Genomic DNA, 23,432 nt, shown 5'->3' with positions numbered 1-23,432 from the left:
GGTCGCTTCTTTTTCGGATGTAAATAACGGAAGCACAGTAGGCTGGTTTGGTTCATTTCGTCAAGTATCTTTTTATTTTCTGGGTTTTGTTTTTCCTTCTGATATAACTAGTTATTGTTAAGTATTTTATTCAAATTACTTGCTTTCATCAGTGTTTGCTGTACTAGTATTTACTGAATCTCGTTTTTTTGTGTGTTACTGAATAAATAAAATTGCTAGAAAAAAAATGGTCGTACACGTTCACTAAATAACTAAATTAGTGACATTAACCACTAGAGATTTAATTTCATTTGTCTGTTTTCATGAAATAAATAGTTTATTCCTTGGCATTTTCTTGTTTTCCCTTCATCCACTTATAATCGAAAGTACGCTGACTGTCGGAAGTTGACAGTGAAATCCACGTTGTTTCAGTTTTCCGGTTTTTTTAGATTAGATAGGATCGGGAAGAAAAAGCGGTTTTGAAAAGTTTTTATTCCAAGCTATAAACTGGTTAAATTGAACTACTGAATGACTGAACTGCTGGTCTACTTAGCGAAAGGTACAATTGGGGGATATAAATACACAATAATAAGAAGCTCGATCAAAGCACCAGCCACAACCAGAAAACCGGTATTCCTCAATTTAGTGGACCTTTAATTTGTCTGCTATTGGACCTTACCCGTTAAACTTAAACTGTACGTTACCTTACTGTTCTAGCCAAAGTTTTTACAATTTTGGGAGCATTTCCGCAAGGACGGAATTGATAAATACAAACCAAACGGCCTTTTGATCGCAAATAATTTGTCTCGCCATAAGCTATGCACTGTCCGTCAACTATTATATTAGACCTCTAAAAAGTGAAAATCATGAATTTTAACAATTTTCGGCCAATGTTCAAACGGAAAATGAGCCGAAATTCTGGTTGGTTCTAGTAACTAATCAGTATTGCAGCTCCTGACACAGCCGATTCTAATTAGAATCAATTGTTTCACTAGAGCCGGAATACTAACTAAATAGAATTACAGTCTCATTTCAGTAATTTTCGGCTGGGTGTTGGCTCTTCTTCTTCTCCTTTGTCTTTTTCTTCTTCTTATTCGTGTTCTAGTTATATTTCGTTGGCCTATTTCCGCTACGAGACCAAACACCGAGGTGACTCCCCTATCTGGACTAGATATTGATCCATCAACTCATGGACCGGGGATCAATGGCCTTACTTCCCTTCCGAAGGAAGGCGTGATCACAGATTTTTTTTACCTCAGGAAAATCTCATCGACCTCAGCTGGATGAGTGACGGGTCACGCTTACCACTCAACTTCCGGCGAATATAAACCAAGTTCATTCTGTGGCGTCAAACTGGCGCCCAGGTGGCATAAGCGTTAGAGTTTAACGAGAAGCTGTAGCATTGCCAGAAAATTTCTATTTTCCAGAATATGTTTTAGGAACCATCCGATACCCTTCAGGAACCTCTGTTTAAGGTGTATAAGAATGATGCAGCTTAGCCGCATAACCGAGGCCTAGGAATCAAAGTTGCGCAAAACCGTTGAGGATCCGCCGGGCGAGGTAGCCGCCGATTCGCCATCGGAAGCAAGCAAACCTACTCAAGCGTAGGGGATATCCCTAGTCGGACAGCACGAGTACAAATCGATGTGGCAAAGCCACATTGCACTATGGTCCCAAAGCTGTATTTAGGAAGACAAAACTGTTTGCGCCTAAACCGTTAGTTTTAGATATGTAGTATCTTCGGCAAGCTTTCTTAGAACTTTCTTGCCGATTTTTTTATATTAGTTCAATTAGGGTAGTCCTTGTAGTTAGGGTGTTCAACGTATCAACTTCTTAGATATATAAAATTCAGCTACATAATGTTCTACAAAGTTATAAATCAACCAAATTGAAGCAACTTTTCTGAAGAAACTATGTGGCTATCTCTAATGGTTCTTGTGCTATGATTTTTTCAATATTTAAGGTAGGGTGGCTCTTTAAAAATTGGTTTTCTATTAATATCTTTTTATGTGTTAATTTCTCGCCAATACTTCGTTTTAGAGGTTTTTAGAACTTTTGTAAATACACATTTTTGCCGAAGCAATGAAGTTTCTATCTCTTTTGTTTGTATAGTTACAGGCGATTTTCAAAACAAAAATGGTCTTTTTCAAAGCTATATATCTTCCAACATTGCAAATGGATTTTCAATATTTTAATTTCATTTGAAAGATCGAAACTTTTCTAGTTTTTGGTAAAAAAACTGCGGGAGCGTTATTTCTGTAAAAAAAAATTATTAATTTTTGAAAATGGTGTATTTTTCAACAAAAATCGTTCATAACTTTTCAAATAGATGAGATAATAACTTTGTTACTTCAGCAAAAATATTCGCCATAAAAAGTTCTAAAAGTGCTGCAAACAAAGTATTTACGATAAATCAATGTCTTAAGTGACAAATGAGAAATAGTGATTTTAAGGGATCACGTTTTCATCACTCAATCTCTTATGGTAATATCAACTGAGAAATAGTCATTGTGTGTGATAATACCAAAAGTCACAGAAAATCTATTGAATATATGACCCTTTTTGAAAACACAACATTCTACCGTACAACTACATGTTAGCGTGAATTTACAATAGTGTTAATAGTGTACTATAGTAAACTCTAAATAAATCTATTACGTGGCCAATAAAGCAACCGTCATCATGCATTATATAGATGCTAGGGAATTATGCTTTATGAGTTATTTTACCGCGGTTAGCGATTTTCAGACCTCTTACTTACTTACTTATTTATTTTGAAGTAATAAAAAATTGTTAATCTTTCCTTAACTTACCCACAGCCGTTATTATAGTCGATAATTAATTTATAGTTTCAAACATTGCATAAATGTTGACAAAGCATACAATAATTTCCGCTGCTATGAACAACAAACTCGTTTCAAGATTTTGTTTTAAGATAACAAGACGTGAACAAATGCATTTTCTTTTTAGCACTCGTTTTGAGCACTAGTCCAAACCAAAAAGGATTTACTTAAGTGAGCATAGATAATTTTTGTTGGCCGATTTAGAATTAACGATAGTTTGCAGATAACACTGTAAATACTGTAAACTGTAAATCCACTGTACCATTTAGATGTACCGTAGACTGTTCTTTCAGAAACGTTTACAAATCCAATAGAATTGCCATGACATTCGGCATTACACACAATGACTATTTCTCAGTTGATTTTACCATAAGAGATTGAGTGATGAAAACGTGATCCCTTAAAATCACTATTTCTCATTTGTCACTTCAGACATTGATTTATCGTAAATACTTTGTTTGCAGCACTTTTAGAACTTTTCATGGCGAATATTTTTGCTGAAGTAACAAAGTTATTATCTCATCTATTTGAAAAGTTATGAACGATTTTTGTTGAAAAATACACCATTTTCAAAAATTAATAATTTTTTTTACAGAAATAACGCTCCCGCAGTTTTTTTACCAAAAACTAGAAAAGTTTCGATCTTTCAAATGAAACTAAAATATTGAAAATCCATTTGCAATGTTGGAAGATATATAGCTTTGAAAAAAACCATTTTTGTTTTGAAAATCGCCTGTAACTATGCAAACAAAAGAGATAGAAACTTCATTGCTTCGGCAAAAATATGTATTTACAAAAGTTCTAAAAACCTCTAGAACAAAGTATTGGCGAGAAATTAACACATAAAAAGATATTAATAGAAAACCAATTTTTACAGAGCCACCCTACCTTAAATATTGAAAAAATCATAGCACAAGAACCATTAGAGATAGCCACATAGTTTCTTCAGAAAAGTTGCTTCAATTTGATTCATTTATAACTTTGTAGAACATTATGTAGCTGAATTTTATATATCTAAGAAGTTGATACGTTGATCACCCTAACCACAAGGACCACCCTAATTCAACTAATATAAAAAAATCGGCAAGAAAGTTCTAAGAAAGTTCGCCGAAGATACTACATATCTAAAACTAACGGTTTAGGCGCAAACAGTTTTGTCTTCCTAAATACAGCTTTGGGACCATAGTGCATTGGGTGGTAGAATCAAAATAAAACAAACACAAATGAAAACTCCGGATGAACCTATTGTTAATTGACATTTTGACGAGTTTTGATTCGAGCCAATAATTGGGTCATTAAGCTATATATAGTTTTCCGTTCCATTCGATAAATTTTAGGTCCAATATACATAATATAACATTATTTAAAAAAAAATTCGTTGCATTACGTAAAAAACGATTTTTTTTGTTTTTTAAAATAAATCCTATGTATACTTGGCAACCATACATAGGAAAACTGCGGTTGTTTACATCTGGCCCAAAGGCGTTGTTTATGTTATAAAGGTTCGCACAGAGTGAAGCCAAATCTACCTATCGAACAGTCACATGGCTACCTATCGTGCAAAGTAAACAAACATTCTTTTTTCGGAAAACATGCAAGAAAAGTATTAGTGTCGAGAAAAATAATATCATGGCGAAATATTTCAATCGCCTAAACAAGACACTGTGTTTAGTTTATTACACTTCTTTGTAACAATGTAAAATAAATTACATGGAATAGTATTATAAATAAAGTGCAATAAACCACAAAACAGCAGGTTTTCAATTCACTCCACTGTGTAACTCGGTTGAAGTCACTCAAAGTTACAGCAAAAACTGTGGGTGCCAGGAATAATGAGGAGGACATCATTTTAGGCAGTGTTGCGCATTCCTCTGTACGGGACTCTATAATACCACAGACTCTAATCTGGCCTATCAAGACAACACCCAAAATGAAAAAAAAAATATCACGCGTGTTTTTTGTAAACGGCCAATAAGCATACTGTCAAAATTCACTTTGAGAGAAAATTCCAGACAAACCGTAACTCGTCGAGACTGGATGCTAACGTTTGGTGAAAGAGAAAAGTTTTCTTTTTCGTTTACTGCTGTGATTTATAATCGGCGATTATTGGTTTTTCTTGAATTTCCTCCCAAAGTAAAAATAACCCTGCGGGAAAACCAGGAAAACATGTATTAATTTTTCTGACAGGGCATCATTTAATTCGATATGTCAAATGCTTCTGATAGTGTCAAATCCAGACTGTCAACATATTTCTTTATCTTATATTTTAATATTATTTTCACGTTTCCTGAGTTGGAAAAAAACATTGTTGCAATCACGAAAATCAGCTTTATTGATGTACGTAATATTTTTTTCTCATTTAATGACCCAATTAAACACTATAGTGAGTCTGCGGCATGTGCGGCATGTGCGGACAAGCGTAAAGTAACTTTTTACTTCATACTGTCAGTTCCGACATGATGCACACTTAGGTGATTCGCATTTCTAATGCCAAAAGATCCTGACTCCTGCGGTAGCAGACATAGGGTTAAGTCGCCAGTAAACTCTAAGCTTGCTCATATGACCCTTTTCTACGCTTTTCTAAACTTTCTTCCTTCAACTCCTTGCTCTCCCTCGAGTACTATGGCTCTTAACACTTCACTTTCCAATCTCTTGCTAATTGAATGTCGTTAAAAACATAAAAAGGAAAATTGACTCACTCTTAGTCGTTAATAAAAAAAGAGTTTTCTAAAACATAATCGGGATAATGATAATTTTCAGGGACGCCTTCATTTCACCGTTCTTCTTCTTGCTTCTGTTTGGCTGTTTATTAAAACAAGCCGCGAAATAGCACAGCTAACACAGAACTGTATTAGTTTCTTTACAGACACAGTTAACCTCACTTTTCTTGACAGTTCACTTGTACTGTTTACATGGACTTAGAAAAATTTGTGGACGACTAGATTCGCTCGAAGCAAATCGTAAAGAATTTTTCTAAGTCCATGTAAACACTTCAAGCGAACTGTCAAAAATGAACACTCAGTTCATTTGTGACGTCAGTGTAAAGTATTCAATTGCCAGTTAATTTCTGTTTACAGTCTAGTAGACTTCGCGTTCTTTGACTGGCGTTGATTGTTCCGCTGTGGCATCACACCGGTCCAGCCCAGCACTAAAAATAACACCAGAAGTTTTTCTCTCCGTTGAACCCCAACGATGTCGATCCCGGGGCGCCAGTTTGATACTACAGAATAAACTTTGTTTACTTTGTTTGATGAATTTTGATTCCACATCCACAGTACGAACTGTTGAAAATGAACATTCGAGCACGCAACTGAATTCTACAAGATGACGACACGAATGAACTCATGATGAATAAAGTTCATGTTTGACAATTCTTGGTGGTTTGTTTACTTTGTGAGTTGCGTGAGTGCGAGTGCAAAGGGTGCTCATCTGTTACATTCGTAACTTCACGTAACTTCCATGTAAACAAACCACCGAGAATTGTCAAACCAAGTTCATTCGGCTCATTTTATGAGGTTATGTCGGTTGGTGTAAAACCTATCTGTTGAAAATGAACATTTGAGTTTATTTGTGATGTCACCGTAAAGTATTCAAATATTAAACGGAGTTCATCCAGTTTAGTATGTCAGGCACAGGGGGTAGCAAGGATATAGCGATGTACAGTAGGGTGATTAGATTAGACAAAAATTAGATTTCCGCTCCGAGCAACTTTTTAGGTACAATTTGGATCCTAGATCAACTGTGTAAATTTTGAGCTCGATCCCTGAAACTATATTTTTGCGCCCACTGTTTAAAGTTTACATGGGATTTTGCATGGGAAAATTAACTTTCAGAAAATAATTCCTCCAGGAGTCACCCATTGCCTCCTAAAAATAAATCGTCGTGTGGCTTCTATAGGGAATTTAACAAAGAAACAAAGTCTCGAAGACCATGAAACGGTCTGAGGCTTGGGAAAAAAGTTATTAAGCAGAATCTGATTGATGCTCAGACGATTGAGAGAATATTATTTTTTTCTAGCACTACTGCTGCTGGTTTTTAACTATATGCAATTTTGTTTTCATCTTAATGTGCCTAAATCAATTTTTGGAACTATTTGGCCACCTCACAAGAGTTTTGAGGGATAAATAGAGGCTTCTTTTGTACATAATAAAAGTTGAAATTTTTGTATATAATTCTACCGTCAGCAGCAGTGATGCTATAAAAATTGGGTCATTAAGCTATATATAGTTTTCCGTTCCATTCGATAAATTTTAGGTCCAATATACATAATATAACATGATTTCAAAAAAAATTCGTTGTAATACGTAAAAACGATTTTTTTGTTTTTTAAAATAAATCTAATGTAAACTTGGCAACCATACATAGGAAAACAGCGGTTGTTTACATCTGGCCTATCAGGACAACACCCAAAATGAAAAAAAAACTATATGCAATGTATGGTGTTTATGTCAAATAAAAATAACCCTGTGGAAAAACCGAGAAAACATGCCTTATTTTTTTCTGACAGGGCATCATTTGTCGTGAAATTCGATATGTCAAACCCTTCCTATAGTGTCAAATCCAGACTGTCAACATATTTCTTTATTTTAAATTTTAATATTATTTTCACGTTTCCTGAGTTGGAAAAAAATATTGTTGCGATCACGAAAATCAGCTTTATCGATGTAAGTAATAAAAAACGACTTTTTTTTTTCTCATTTAATGACCCAATTGAAATTTTCATTAAGCTTCAGGGCATCAATCGATTTTTTCTTAATAACTTTTTTCACACGCATCCGATCGTTTCGCGGTCTTCGAGAGTTTGTTTCCTTGACAAATTTTCTATAAAAATCAGATATCCATTGCCAGGCGACTCTTGAAAAAATTATTTTGCAAAAGTCGATTTTCCCAAACGAAATCCTATGTAAACTTTAAACCGTGGGCGCAAAAATATAGTTTCACCGATCGAGCTTAAAATTTGCAGAGGTGATCTGGTACCTTAGTGGGACCCAGAAGGTTACTCGGAGCGAAATTTTATTTTATTTTTTTTCATATGACCGTGTCCCACTCTAATCTACAGGCTTTAACACATGGTGAGCCTAGCACATGCTTTTACATTGGGTTGTTTTGATTTTTACAACAGAGGATGCTGGCTTGGAATGGCCGGCTGATTCCTCTCAAAGTTGAAAAGCTAGAGATAGATTGACGGAAAGGTCTATTTAGCAAAGCGTAATAGATCCCTGTGGTAATAGCTTAGACCAATCGGAGTGACAGTCAGCTGAATATGGTGGAGTTTGTTGAGTACCTAACAAAGGCAATAATTTATTATATCCTTATTGATATTTGAATACCGCCTTTCAACTACAGTGGAGAGTGACTTCCATGAGTGAAGAATCAACGACGTTAGAAACTTTATGATGGCAAGAAAATTTTATATTTAACAGCGTTTTGTAGCACACACGGATTAGGTCCGACGGAAAAAGGTCCAATAGAAATACAAAACAAAACCAGTTTAGGGGCTCACCTAGTTTAGTCTAAGGGAAGGGTTCCATGCCCAAACTCATTGGATACGAAAACGTTTCCATTCTTCTTGGTATCGTAGCTTGCTTCCGCGCTCTTCCGAACCATGGCGATTCGCTTTTATTTCGTAATAAATAATTTGAATGTACTTAGTTGAACAGTTTGCTTAAAGAAAAAACTTAGCATAAACTAGTTTAAAACTTAACAAACAAGCTCTGATCTGCGCTGCACTCATTCATTTCAGTTTGGGAATTCGCAATCGATTACATATATTTACGAGGGAAGCCGCAAATAAATATATACGTGTGGGTTTTTTTTTAATATATATGCTTAGGAAAAAGATAGATAGATTGTTTACATATATATAGAGTGGCTAGGGGTGAAGGGGGGAAGTTTTGGTAAGAGCATATTTTAGTGACCTCCGATTCAATGAGCTCTTTTTTTCTTGGCAGGTGGAGCGACGCCATCTTGATTGGTTGTTAGCACAAATTGGACTAGATTAGGGTTACGAATTAAATAACTAGATATGCGCTTGTTGTTTGTTCAAATATATAAATGTGTTTTCCATAAACAACGTTCAAAGTTACACAAGTCGATAAAATGGTGTATTGTTTTACTGTTCTCATAACTTGAAAGATCCGTAAGTCTATCGAGTGAAAGACGCCATTTTGTTTCCTGACGTGACAGCTGGTTTCCTTTATATGTTTGACATCAATGTGCTTCGGTTCGTGTACGGGATGTTATACTTTCCATATAGACACATTTTATTCTATTTCCACTATTTGTATATGTTGGTGTGAATTACTTGTTTTCCAGAGGGTTACTTGTCTGCTTTTTTGTAGAAAAATGGTTGCTTCATAGAAAAAGGTTCTTACTGGCTAGACATCTCTATTTGATCTCTTTTTCTGTTCAAATCTAACAGATCTATTTGGTTTCCTGTTGGTTGGTTTGTGTCTGCATGCCGTAGAATACATTTAATATCAGCTTAGTTTGGTTTACACTATATCGTTCACCCTAGGAACGATTTTCATTTTTCAGATGCCATGTATCGGAAAAGGTTTGATTATAAAACTAATCGATTTCTCTGCCTATAGTAATATTTTTAAGGTAAATTCAGTTTGTTTTACTTTTGTTTATTCTAAGGTAGAGTTCTCACGGTATATCATGGTGAATGAATGTCATGGCCTACTCTAATTGTGTTAGTTAGTCATTATGCCATTTTGTTTCCTCAATTGTATGCTCAAAATTCAGTACGCCTCTCTAGATAAATAGGCTACTTATAACCGAGGTCAATCAATAAAAAATTTACAGAAAATAAAACAATAATGCCAATATAAAACAAAACCTACCTAATATCTGCAATTGCCGACAAACCAAAGTTGCCTACTATATGTACAGCGGTTGTCAAACGGTGCCTACTTCCTCTTCTTTCTGTTACGCCGCTTCCGCAGGTACCGTTCCCGCCAGCTTATCCGAAGACTTTGGACTTCTCCGTCGCTATCGCTATCGCTTCCCTCACTGCCAGGCGGAAATACAATACAGATTTAATCATTTGTCATCAATGTATGCAATATGCCATTCACTACATAGTATATGTATAGCGCGTCTGATGGATTAGTGTGTTTTTCACTATGCGTTTGCTTCATTCGTGTTGTTATTGTTATTCGCTGGCATGTTGAAAGTTAGAATGCAGAGAGCGCGCAACGACGATGCTGATTTTGGTTCCGAGTTAGTGCTTGAAGAACGAATGTGTTGCTAGATCATGAGTTTTTGTTTGTTACTCGTTTGCTATGATTTGGCGCTGATGATGATTCCTAGTGCGTAACGCAATTCCTTTTCGTTTGTATTTTGTCACAACTTGTTCAAAGGACGGATTGCTCTTGACTTGTTTAAGCAGCTTTTGATTGAATGGAAATGGCAATCCATGTAAATTAAACTTGTGTATTACATTAAACTTTGGCACCTACGTATTTTTCACAAGCTAAACTGTAAAGATAAAATGTTGGATGTTACGCTGATCAAATGATGTGTTGTCTTTTATAATCATTGCTATTTTACCAGACTCGATTTTTCTTTACTCATAAAGATACTGTAAAAGTCGGTATCACCTGGTGAATTTAAAATCCCTTCTCTTTTTATGTTCTACACAGATAGCGGAATGTTACGTACGATTCAAAAATTATATGACCGTAGCGTCACTAGAAAAAAATGACAACCGGTAACCATTTGCTCACTGAGCACGCCTCTCTATTAACTGCGACCACCCCAACGCATAACGTAAGCTATCTTACACAAACTTTCCGAGTCGCGGCTCGTTATTTTACAGGTTAAACCATGTAAAATTCGATGAACAGACAAAGAATTACAACGCGAACCTCTTTACGTCAGCTGTAATATTAATCTTTTTAGTGTGTATTTATTTCTAACAATTTAGTACTGGGTAAGAAAATATTTCTTTACGCTTTTCAGTATAGTTTTCATGTTTTGGAGTTAAATTTTGTTTAAATGGATATACATGAACGTTGTTATTAGTCCAAATAGATGTAGTATTTTTTGCCTCCATAGTTAACGGAGTAGGGCGTACAAAGGTTCCCTCTTGAAAGATCACTGCGGTGATTTCCGGGATCGTTTACGATAGGTAGACAATCCGGCGTTATTTCGCCATCGCCGCAGGGGAGGCTCTAATAATTGAGGTAACCTGCGGCTTCCGCCCAACATCAGCAGCAAATTGACGATCAGCATACGGTGCAGTGAGAGGAGTTTGGAGTGAAGAATAAAACGGTGAAATTTAATGTTTATTTGATATCCTTTTTGCGTGCTTTAGGAAAAACAATCTAGGCCGCCCTGTTACCAAGGGTCTGCTGGGCAGGTAAAATTTAGTTCTCAAGTGGTGGGTAGTCCCTACTTACACTTTGTATTACAACGTTCCTAAAACGTAAAGTAATGAGAGGATGTGCCTAAACATGTACATTTTTAATTTACTTTGTATGCCTACATTGAAATTTTTCCAATTGGTCCTCAAAAGAAAACATCGGGTCGAACCATTCGACAGGCTACAGTAGTGACTTTTTGAGATAAAAGTTTAGCGAAGACGCTGACCGACCCAGCTGAACTAAACTGGCCTTCAAGAGAACTGAGACTATATTAAGTACAAACTGGCAACAAGTTCGCCAAATGAAGTATGTGCTACGTAACAGCCGTAACGTAACTACCCTGAACATTTTTATTCTTTCACCTTCTGGGGTGATGCCTTTTTCAATCTACAAACCATTTAGTACAGAGGTACTGGAGTCTGAAATCACAACTCGGTTTTCGGATCCGGCACGGATTTTTCAATTTTAAAATTCTCAGGTTCGGGTTCTTCCGATTTAAAAAAATCGGGTTCGAGTATAGTCTGGTCGGGTTTTGGTCATATTTGGCTTATTCAATCACCCTTAGTTCAAGCGACGAATCATTGATATTACCATTGCAATATTTTTCATTACTGAATCGCTGGAATTTAAATGTCAACATCTTGTATATTTGCATTCCAAATTAAAAATTGATTGCTAAAAGTATCGGATAGTATTAGCCAACATTTAATTATGAAACAACAGATTTCGAACCTGCTTCTTAGTTCACTGTCGGAATGAAAGAGAAACTTGGCTGAGTCGAGCTGAGTTTGAGTGAGAGGAACCAGCTTACAGTATACCATAATGAAAGCGTAATGAGGGAAGGCTTTTAAATTTGATCCATCAGCTACCGATGATCATGTTGACAAACGCGAGCGCTAGAAAAATTCAGCCTCCCTAGCGATCGGATGATTTTTATGGACTTCAACTTAAAACAAATTCTCGACAAACATATGATTACGGCCTTAAAGCCAACTGTCAAAATTCCCTTTGAGAGGAAATTCTGGACAAACCGTTACTCGCCAATCACAGATGTTGGTAGAAAACAAAAGAGAAAAAAATTTCTCTTTAATTAACTGCTATGAACTGTGTTTAACCAGTAACGGTTTGTCCGGAATTTCCTTTCAAAGAGAATTTTGACAGTTGGCTTTTAAGCCGTAATCATATGTTTGTCGAGAATTGAATAAATTTTTAGGGGCGAGTATAGCGTAGTTAGTAAATCAAAAAAAAAATAACTAAATACAATACTTTATAAAATCCTATTAACGAGAACACTTGATCCGTGGGATCAAATGATCCTTATCATTATTGCAAACGGACACTTTCAAGTTATTTAAAGATATACAAAATACATTTTCACAATGCCTGCCGGTTTTCATCCAAGAAATTTTTTATTTTTCTAATGAAAGATATCAATTAGAATAATATATACTAGCAGCACTGGCGGTTTTCGTTCATCTGTCATGTTTAGTCCCCGTTGTTTTGATTACTGTTTTTACTGCTTGAATACCTGCTAATTAATCATCTTGTTGTTATTCTACTAGAATTCAGGTTAGTAAATGCACTTTCGCATCCCAGAGTCATATTCATCATGTATTTTTCAGAATGTCAAGAATGTACAAAGCCTCGGGAAAAAATTGTATTACTACAAACTATAGTTACTATATTCATAGTTAGGCGGAGACACTGAACGGAGCCAAGTGAACATGTCAAATGGCGGAGCCAATCGAGCATGACGTCACATAACAAGTTCTATATGGAAAAGGTATTGTGATTATGATTATAATTATTTCACTCTTTCCTTGCGTTATCGAGTACAGAGAAACGAAAAGAACAAAAAAAAATCAAGAGGTATGAAACCATATCATCAACATTTGCATGGGATGCCGGTGTTTTTTTCCTGAAATCATAGCTGCCAGTTTTCCGGCTTTTGTGTCCGCCTAACTCTTAATATAGTAACTCTACAACAAACCCGCAAAATCTAAAACGAGTAATATCGTTCGTTTTAAAAGGAAACTCAATTAAAACGACAGCCAGGATCTTTGGTGTACCTGTCATGACATTAAAAAATACAGTCGCCGGCAGAAAGCAGCTGACATCTTAGAAATTACCCTGGGCTGCTGCGGACCCACACGGATAAAAATGGATTTTGTATGCTATCAATTTCGAATTATTTTCAGTTTTTTAGGAAACAGGACGTGAAATTCAATACACGCTCATTCAAAATTACTCAAAATTTGAGTACAGAACACTCAATTTCAAAAATATAGGCAATATGTCAAAAAATGAGTTTTAATTTGAGTAGAATTAACTCAACTGATGAGTAACCATTAATTTTTTAAATTTTTTCTCTTGAAAAAATAGTTATTCTCAATAAAAAGTGCGTAGAATTTGACGTCGATTGAAACCATGATAAAAGATTATGCCTCGTACCTATTAGCTGTAAAGTCAACGCGGAACATTCAGAAAATTAAAAGGTAGGTTTCTCTGAGTATTAGTTCTATTCAAATCTAACTTTCTATTTTGTTTTTATAGTTTCTGCCATTACTACGAAGTGCCGATTGGCCCTTAAAGAGATGTCCAAAAACGTCGTCGGATTATATTTCCAGACATCGCCAGCGCTTGGAGGTACAGGTAAATGATAGTTGAAGTACCGTTGACATTATTTATAATAAAATTAAAAATACTGAATGATTATTTTTCTCATTTTCTTTTTGAGTAAAACGTACTCAAATTTGACATTTGCATCCCAAACTCAAAACTGAGTGAATTAGACAAACTCATTTTTTGACTACGTGCACGTTTTATGAAATAGAGTGGCATGCCACTCAAATTTGAGTTGTTATGAATGAGCGTGTATGCACACGGAAAATATATTTTTCTTCGCGAACCCCCTGTGAAGGCTTCTTGGTCCCATGTTGAAAATCACGGCTTTAAACTACATAAACTTTTGCTACACAGCCTAGAATTCGAGCGAGCTTTAGATGTTTGATTTATAGGTCTATAATAAGGTTTCTTTAATTTATACTATACCCATTTTGATTTACTTTGGAGAATAGGAATGCATCCTGGACCCCGGACAATCAAGAAGTCGTAAAACAGCTCTTGAAAGTTACTTCGAAGAATGATATCCTGGTTGGGCTCTCTTTAGTAAACTTTTATATAGTATATAATAAAAAGAACCCTAAATATGTGCGGAGGGCATAACATAGATGGTAAATCGTACATAGCTCACCTGGGTTAGGTTCCCAATATTCCACCTAGAACAAAAAAAATCATCCGAAAACAGGGCGTATCACCCTAAATCTATTGTCTATATTGAGAGTTACATTAAAATAATTAAAATGTAGATATTGGTACTTTGGAAGGGACTACAGTAACTAAACAGGATCTCGAAGCAGCCTCAGAAGAATTCAACTAGCTGCCCGAGCAGAGTCTGATAAATTGAGAACTAAACTTGATGTTGTGATGCAGTAGGGAATGATTGCTCAGGTTGTTATCATTTTGATCGTTTTAACGGTTAAAAGATCAAAATCGAAAGCAGAAAAATTGCACTATGACATCAAACAGAAAACTATTCATGCTATCAGTGAAAGCAAATTGAAAACTCATTGAGATTGTGAAATATTTCATTGATAACAAAATGTGTAATTAATTTGATGTTTGTTAAAGAAATAGTGTTTACGCCAGTCTTAGCATTGTTGAATCATTTTAGCATGAACCCACTGTAGTTCAAAACAGTTTATTACTAGCCTAAAATTCGAGTAGCTGTACGTTACGGAACAGCTTGAAGCAATCAGTTGCGTTTCACGCATACATAGATAAGGTTCTAGAATATTCTCATTTCCTGTATGAACAGTTGTGTTCATCTAATAGTGGTAGCAACCTATATATAGTTCAAACAATTAACAGTCAAACAGTCATCATTCAAAGTTGATATTAAGAGCTAGTATCAAGAATTATCTACAGTCAGTCAGTACTAAACAGTTATCATCAAACGAAAACCTCTTTACAGTACTGCACTGTACAATAAATTACAGTTGAATTATATCGGATACGCTCTTGTTTTATACTGGACAGTTTGTGCTTATGATAAGTATGGAATAAACCCACTGAAATTAGTTAATGTGACCGCGAGTTCTTACTACAGCGCGAACCGAACAATTTCCCTCGTCATAATTATCCGACAGCTTTACAGACGCTTGAATGTGCGCGAACAAATAGAAATAAACATTTTTTTTTTTCTAAAAATGTAAGCACATCAAAATGAGATCAAAATATGATGTCATATCTGAAAAAGTTTAAACTGATATCAAAATAAGATTTCAATTTGATGCTTGATATCAAAATATGTTGTCTATTTGCTGTAATTTTGATGTTGGACTTTGCTCGGGAACGCTCTTCAAATAGAGATGTATCTTGGTGGAACAAAAGACTAGAACAACTTAGAAAAAGCGCTCGTAAATTGTTCAACAGGGCAAAGAAGACATCACAATGGGAACAATTCTATTCTATTCTATTCTATTCTAACCCTTACACAGCCAGTATTGAAAAGCATCCTGGAAAACACTGCAGTTATTCTGAAATGTTTTTCTTGTCAAGATTAATATTTGAAACAGATTTTCATATGTCGCAAATATTAAAACGACCAGGCCTACTGTGCAGAGTTGGGTTTGAAGATGTTTCAAAATTAAACGGCAATTAAATTATGCATTTAATATATAATTTAATTAACGAATTATTTTGAATCGTAAAGTAGGAAGAAACGAGGACAACCCTACCGACCGTTTCAATTTAAAGGGGATAAAATAAATCGTTGGGAGTGACTTTGCTAAGAAGGTTAATGTCACTCCTTTGGTCCGTTGGGATGGGACAGAGGTATTTACACCTTGCCCTGGCTAATAAGCCTAGGTTAAGGCGCCTTCACTCGCTCTATTTTTTCCATTGCGCGTTCAATACTTTTGTCTACACTTTCTAGTATTGACCAAAACAATGAACGTGTCATGGCCGCTAAAGATCATTCTGCAAATAGGAAGGCAGGTATTATAATATCAAATTGTTCATTGTCGAACGAATGCCGATGGCAAAGTCGAGGGTTCTGTTGGCAGAGCAAAGCCACAGTAGCTCAATGCAAGTGGGTAGTTCGCTGAAAAATTGTAAAAGAGTTAAATAGGCATGCATGGAATAGGACTCAAGGAAGCATCAGTGGGTGAAAGAATTCTCTAGCACTGGAAGTTGTATTTTTTTCAATTTGACGGGATCGAAATAGCCAAAATCGAACTCCTCTGTACAACGGCGCATTGGCAAGAACATGTACAAATCACTAACTCGTCAATCGGAAACCAATATCGATTGCACAATTACTTTAAAACGTTTCATATAATTTCATTTTGAAGATATGACAATTACATAAACATACAATAGTCGCTAGAGCTATATAATTGACAGATGAAAAAGAAATATGAATTGGATTGATCTCACCAGATAATTGATTTTAAATCACATTAAAACTCTTTTGATTCCCAACAGCTACGTTTGATGATCAGCATCAGCATTTATTCTTGAAAACAGCACACTTATTTTCACTGTTACGTTTCATGTGAGACTGATCTCCAGCAAAATACTGTATGTGAGCACGTATACTTCGTTGGAGTTTCTCGACCACGAATAGGACGTTCTCCACCACGAATCGTAAAACATTTGCTTCGATTTAAAATTTTGGACAATCATACTTGCTTTACACTCTCGTCTCTTACATTCCTCGACACAAATAAAACAAGGTCGATTGAAAAATTCAAGTTGCCTATCACTAAAACTGATGTTTTTCATCGCGCATGTACTTATTTTCATAAATTTCAGAAATTCACAACAACTCTTATCATAATAAAACAAACTTTGATCTTAAAATCTTTTTAAGTACAGACCAACGACGGAACCTTTCCATTTTTTTACAAATTTGACGTGAGCAAAGAAACGTATTCGAAGACATCACAATGGGAACAATATAGAGAATCTCTCACCGAATACAATAGAGATAAAGCGATCTAAACGTAAAGACTGGAGGCGTGCTTATGAAAACATTGAACATACTCCAGAAGTTGCAAGATTACCGAAAGTTCCTTCAAAGGACCACACAAATTGACTCGGAACTCTGACAATAGAAAATGGACGCTATATGAAAGTTCCTTTTCCTGATTCCGTGTCTCTTTTAAGTTAGGCAACTAACAAAATAATTATTAACAAACCAAACAACACTAGTGAAAATCGAAATTTGGCTAATCAGATATTTAAAGATTCTAGGGTGCAATGGGCAATTGATTCGTTTGAACCATATGAATCACCTGGCAAAGACGGGATATTTCCTACACTTCTTCGAAGAAGTAAAGAAATTCTTTACGCTCCACTTATGAAACTGTTCAGAGCTAGCTCAACGCTCGGATACATCCCAACTACTTAGAGACAGAGTAAAGTAGTATTTAATCCTAAGGCCACCTAAAGAGACTAAAACTCACCTAAATATAAGTCTTTCGTCCATAATGCTGAAAACAATGGAGAAACGGATAGACGAGTATATAAAATCAAATTTCAATTCGCTTATCAAGCAGGCAAATCAACAAGTACAGCACTTCAATCTCTAGTTTCTAGAATTGAAAAATCAATCCAAACAAAAGAAATCGTACTAGCTGTGTCCTCAATATAGAAAGAGCGTTTGACAATGCATCATACGATTCAATGAAAACGTCTTTGTTAAAATGCAGCTTCGATAAATGCATCATCGAGTGGATTAGTTCGATGCAAATCTTGGAAGTTTCTGGATTACATACAGTGAAGACCACAAAAGGGTGCCCACAAGGAGGAGTACTGTCACCCCTTCTGTGGTCTCTAGTGGTTGATTAGCTTATTACAAATCTGAAAGCACAAGGCTTCAAAATTATTGGATTTGCGGATGATGTGGTCATACTTGTTCGTGGCAAATTCTAAAATGTTACAACTAACCGCGAGAAGGGCTAAACATAAATCCTTCCAGAACAACCATCGTTCCATTCACAAAGAAAAGACAATATGCAATAAGCGAGCTACTATTGGGAAATACTGTACTAAAACTTTCATCTGAAGTAAAATATCTAGGTATTGCTCTTGATAAAAAGCTAAGCTGCAGTTCACATTTACAGCAAGCAATAAACAAGGCGACCAATGCCTTGTGGATAACTAAACCAATTTTTGGAACTCAATGGGGACTAAGGCCAAAATGATCCACATGGCTATCGTGAAACCCAGAGTTACTTATGCAGTTTTGGTTTGGTAGCCGAAGACTAAGCAAAACATTTTTCAAAACAAACTTGGAAAACTAGCACTCCAACCAAGGCCTTAGATACACAGCTTAACGTACTTCTATTACATCAAATGGTGCACTTGGAAGCCGAAAAGGCTGCACTGAAGCTAAACCGCACTAAAAATTTGTTAAAAGGAAACCTTTCAGAACATTTAAGTGCCCTAGGAAACTTTGTAATCAATCCCATTGTACTAACTAACGAAGACTGGATGGAGAAAAAAGTACACATTTGAAAAACCATTCAATATATTCGAAACAGAACGTATTGAATGGGAATCTGGAGGTCCTCAAGTTCCTTCAGGATCTATTATTTTTTTAAACCGATGGTTCGAAAATGGGCAATAGAGTCCCGAGCAAACGAAAAGCCCATAATACACCCATGCTCATGGGGTTTGACATGGGTGTTTGAAATGGGTTCAACCCATGAAAACACCATCACCATGGTCCGGTAGATCCCATATGAAATACCATATGTTGGTGTATTTATGGGTTATTGAGACCATTTTATGGTGTCTTGATGGTTGTGAATTTTGGCAGGTCTTTTCAAGGGGCTATGTGGTGTTTGAAGCCATGAGTATTTGCTCGGGGTTGGAGCTGGAGTCACGGGCCCTGGGAAAACATCTCAATATCAATTCGCAAGGTTAGGCTCTTTGAAGCAATTCATTGGCCCAGAGCCATTCTGTGGTATATCTGGTTGTTCTCTGAAAGAAGAGCTTAAAAATTGGCAGAGTAATATCGTGAAATCCAACTGGAAAAACACCTCAGCAGCTGGACAGAGCAAACGATTCATGACACCAGATAATAAAGTGGCTCAAAACTTCTTAGCTTATCTAAGAAGGATTTCAGTACTTATACCGGATTAATTACATTGCTACCACAGTAATCACATGAAGATAATTGGGAAGACTTCAAGATGACATCTCTCGTTCCCGCAATGGTGATAGAGAATCTTCGGAACATTTATTGTGCAATTGTCCTGCACCATTCACAAAAGGGAACATATTCTTCGGATTGGGACTAATTGTACCATCGAGAATTTGGTCAATCTTTTCTTAAAAAAGTAGTTATTTTCATCCGATATATAATAACTGAGTAGGAAAATGCTAAAAACCAGTAACAGCAGCTACTCAAACAGATCGTAATTAGCTGACCTGGTAAGCATATATTAAACAGGGAATATACCACAATAGATCAAAACACTGGTCGCAGTGGTTAATGTACCCAAGAAAGAAAAAAGTCTATTGTCAAAACCAAACAAAACAAAAACGATCCTGGATAAAAATATATTTCGACAAAAACAGTTTTTTTGCGAATTCCGAAAAACTCCGAAATAGATTTAGACTTTAGGCCCTAGGTGTGTCCTAAATTTCCTCGATATAAAAAATCTCGCAATTCGGGTATTGTAGAGAGCTACAACGTTTTCAAAACAGTCGTATTTTTACAGTAAAACTCCAAATTGTAATGATTGTACCGAAACTGTACTTATTCGTGCTTATCACATGCTGGAGCATGCTGTGCATTTGACTGTCATCTTTCGTTTGTTTACTGTTTTGTACGATTTTTAAATTCTTCGTTTTCAAAATGGCATAAAAATTAAGGTGTTGGACAAGTGAAAAGGGTGAACCTATACGAAAATTCACAAAGCACATTGGAAGTCATACACTATTCTTTGGATGAACTGTCAGGAAGAGGCAGAAAATTTGGAATTTTTCAATCCAAAATTGGACCAGAAAGTGGTATCTCTAATCAAAAAGACTAATTCAATGTCGATACGTGATTTAGCCAAAAAAGAGGGAACGAGCGTTGGATTGATCGAATGTTTCAAGAAACGGTACAACCTGACAACCTATAAAAAGTAGAAAATCTCCAATCAAAGTGCAGACCAGAAGCAACCTACTGCAACAAAAGTCCAATAACTACACTCACGAGTTTTCAGCGACCGGATGCATGGTTTTTGATGGACGACGAGATCTGTGTGAAAGAGGACTCAAAAGCCCTTTCAGATAAACAATATTATGTATACTGTTGTAGGAAAGGATGTGAGCGATGGGGGCAGGTATATTCAAGCCGAGAAATTTGCTCAAAAGCGTTAGTATGGAAAGCAATGTGACCCTCGAACGACCTGTTTGTCTGCAAAAGAGGTTGCGCCCTTTATGTGAGAAGTATAGTACACTCTTCTCTAAATTGGCACACAGGAAAGGGTAAAGCTTTCGTTAAGAAAGACACGAATCTACCAAATCGCCCTCAACATCGGTCCATTGTAGTCGAAATACTAGTATCTGTTATTTCTAGACCAACAAGTGAAAAGAGCGTAAGTGCATATGAGAGTGTTCACTTTCTCTTTCGATTATTATGGCTTCATTATAAAACTTCCCAACATTTTTTCAGTATATAACGAAAGGCTCTGATTTCGCCTAGCGTATTATGCTAAGAGTTAAGCAGCAAAGGTAAAAGCGGACGAGTAATTGACGAAAGAGAAAGTAAACAAAGAGAGACTCTCATTTGTACTTACGCCCTTTTCACATGTTGGTCTAGTTTAGATGGTGAAATGCAACTGCTTTTCATTATTATTACAGTGCAATTATACGGAAGACATCTATTTAAGAGTGTTAATCGTTGCATCAAAATATGTGAAAGATACGTTTCCAATGAAACGTACAATATATAGCATGGTTTCAGTTTCAAGCAGCACGTGGAAATAGCAATGATTATAATGACGAATTACGATAGTATTCTCTCAAGCACATATATTTTTCTTGGGGCCATTTGTGGACACCGCTGTGAGATACATATTCTGTTTTTCCTTTACATTATCCAATGGTAACTAGGTTATTTTTCTGACGCTTGATTATATTAAAAAAAAATCTTTATCATGCATGGCGTTTAGTTGCTACATGTTTTCATAATTTGCAATAACTCCAGGAGCCCAAACTTAATATACTATAGCGGTTTTGTATCCTACTAATAAATTATCTGCAATTAAAATAAAACATCGAAACTCACCTAACCTTGGCTCTCAGAAAAAAAGCAATCAAAAACGATCGCCTACTTTGTGTGTGTGTCAATATGTTTAGTTTCATTATCCGTCGTATTTAAAAGATGCTCAAATCCACGTATGAGTGCGGAAATTCCATTTGTGTTTGCTTCGTTGGTTACAGTTAGACAGTTCAAAAATACTTCGAGATTCCTGGTTAAAATTACACATGCAATTTCACTGACTGTAAACAACTCTACACAGCAAAAAGGTTCATTGTTTCTGTGTGATATCTACTCGTTTCGTGTGGTTTTGCTCCAGCGATGATGACGTTAATGATGCTGACGATGATGCTGCTAATGGCTATGTTATAAGAACATGAAGACGATGATGATTACACAAGACTGCATGACACAAGGTTTTTGTTTTTTACAAATCCGATCCAATATCGCATCCAGTCCCAAAATTCCGTTCTAAAAATAGTATCATGAACATTATTTTTCTACTTCACATGTAACTGTCTCTCGGTGTAGCTGTCAGCGTTTTTGTAGGCGTTAATTATTTTTTTAATATCTGATAGATTAATTATTTGTTTCCGTCTCTTTCAGTCTCCCGCGTTTTCTGTTTTTTTTTTATTTTTTCTTAGAACTGATTCAGCTCGTCCAGGATCTCCTGCTCGATCCGCTCCAGGTCCTCATCCTGGAGCACGGTGACCGTTTCCGGAGGAACGAGATCGCCACCGTTGCTGGTGTCGGTAGCAGTGGTGCCAGACTTTCGGCGGCCACGTGGTCCGCCGCTCCCCTCGTCTCACCATTCGTTCAGCAAACAATCATCTAACTGTGTCTCTAAAATGTCAATATTGGACTCGTAATCATCATCCTCGTCATATGACCTGCGGAAGAGAACGTATGGGCAGGGTGGCGGAGGCGTTGGTGGTAGTGGTGGATGATGCAGGGAAATGGGTTGTATGGAGGAGGGGTATCCGGAAGTAGTTTTCAGATGAAAGTTGGTGTTTGTGTGTGTGAGAGAGAGAAAGGGAATCGGCGGAGAAGAGAAAAATATACGTGGGTTAGTGAATTTTGGCAGATCATTTATGTGCTAGCTGAGATGAGAGATGCTTAGTTAATCGTATGTATACGAACATGAGAAAATTAATATTCAATGGCAATCATAAGCGTATGCTAACATGTCGAACGATCTAATATTTGTGCGAGAAACGTATAAAGGGGACAGAAAGTGCAGCGAATGATTGCTTTAATAGCGATATGTATGCATCGATACAACTGAGAACAAGTAACGAACGTAAAAACATTTACATAAATACAGCTTCGAATAAGTTCATATGTTTCTTTCAAAATCTAATTAACTGTATTTACAGTGAAACCAATGAAAATATTTATACAGTGAGTTTAAAAGATGTTTATGAGATGTCGAGGATTGAGAAATCTTTTCTCCGAAAATTGTTTAAGCTCGTTAGTATGATCTAAAACCAACCACCATGCGCTGCTTAGGCCATGTGGAGTATAAACACTCATAGTAATAGACTCGCGGATGTAAAAACCGCAAAACTGGCAACTAGAAAAACAAGCATGTTAAACTGGCATCACCCAAAAATGTGCAAGCTTGAACGTGCTCGACTGTATTCGATCATCTGTTTTTATGAAAATAATTTTTCAAGTGGCTCAATATATGAATCAAAAGAGAAGTTATATGTTTGATACTGAGCAACAAGAAATTGAGAAAAGAAAGAAAAAAATCCAATTTCTTCAGAAACACAAATTTGATGAAAAAGAGCATAAGTAAAATACTTTTTGTGTAGTTATATTGAACAAAATAAATATCTTTCTAAATAACATTGTGAAATACTAATACGAACACGAAAAATGAAGCCTACTGTGAATAACAAAATATAT

General features: G+C 36.0%; 1 protein-coding gene across 18 annotated transcripts in view; it reads right to left on the bottom strand.

Moving 5' to 3' along the window:
• Positions 1 to 43: 43 nt before the first annotated feature.
• LOC131685498 (uncharacterized) overlaps positions 44 to 23,432 on the bottom strand; it is a 238,077-nt gene continuing 214,688 nt past the window's right edge. For 13 of the 18 annotated variants that reach the window (XM_058969247.1, XM_058969252.1, XM_058969255.1 and 10 more), the window contains one exon: positions 44 to 22,411. In XM_058969247.1, the coding sequence (XP_058825230.1) occupies positions 22,327 to 22,411 (85 nt within the window). In that variant the 3' untranslated portion in view covers positions 44 to 22,326. The remainder of the gene's footprint in view (positions 22,412 to 23,432) is intronic. The other 5 variants (XR_009304821.1, XM_058969261.1, XR_009304818.1 and 2 more) reach the window with 4 other exon arrangements.

This window comes from Topomyia yanbarensis, chromosome 2 (genome assembly GCF_030247195.1).
Source record: "Topomyia yanbarensis strain Yona2022 chromosome 2, ASM3024719v1, whole genome shotgun sequence".
NCBI lineage: Eukaryota > Metazoa > Arthropoda > Insecta > Diptera > Culicidae > Topomyia > Topomyia yanbarensis.
Note: the sequence above shows the minus strand (reverse complement) of the source record. Positions and strands in the feature narration are given on the sequence as shown.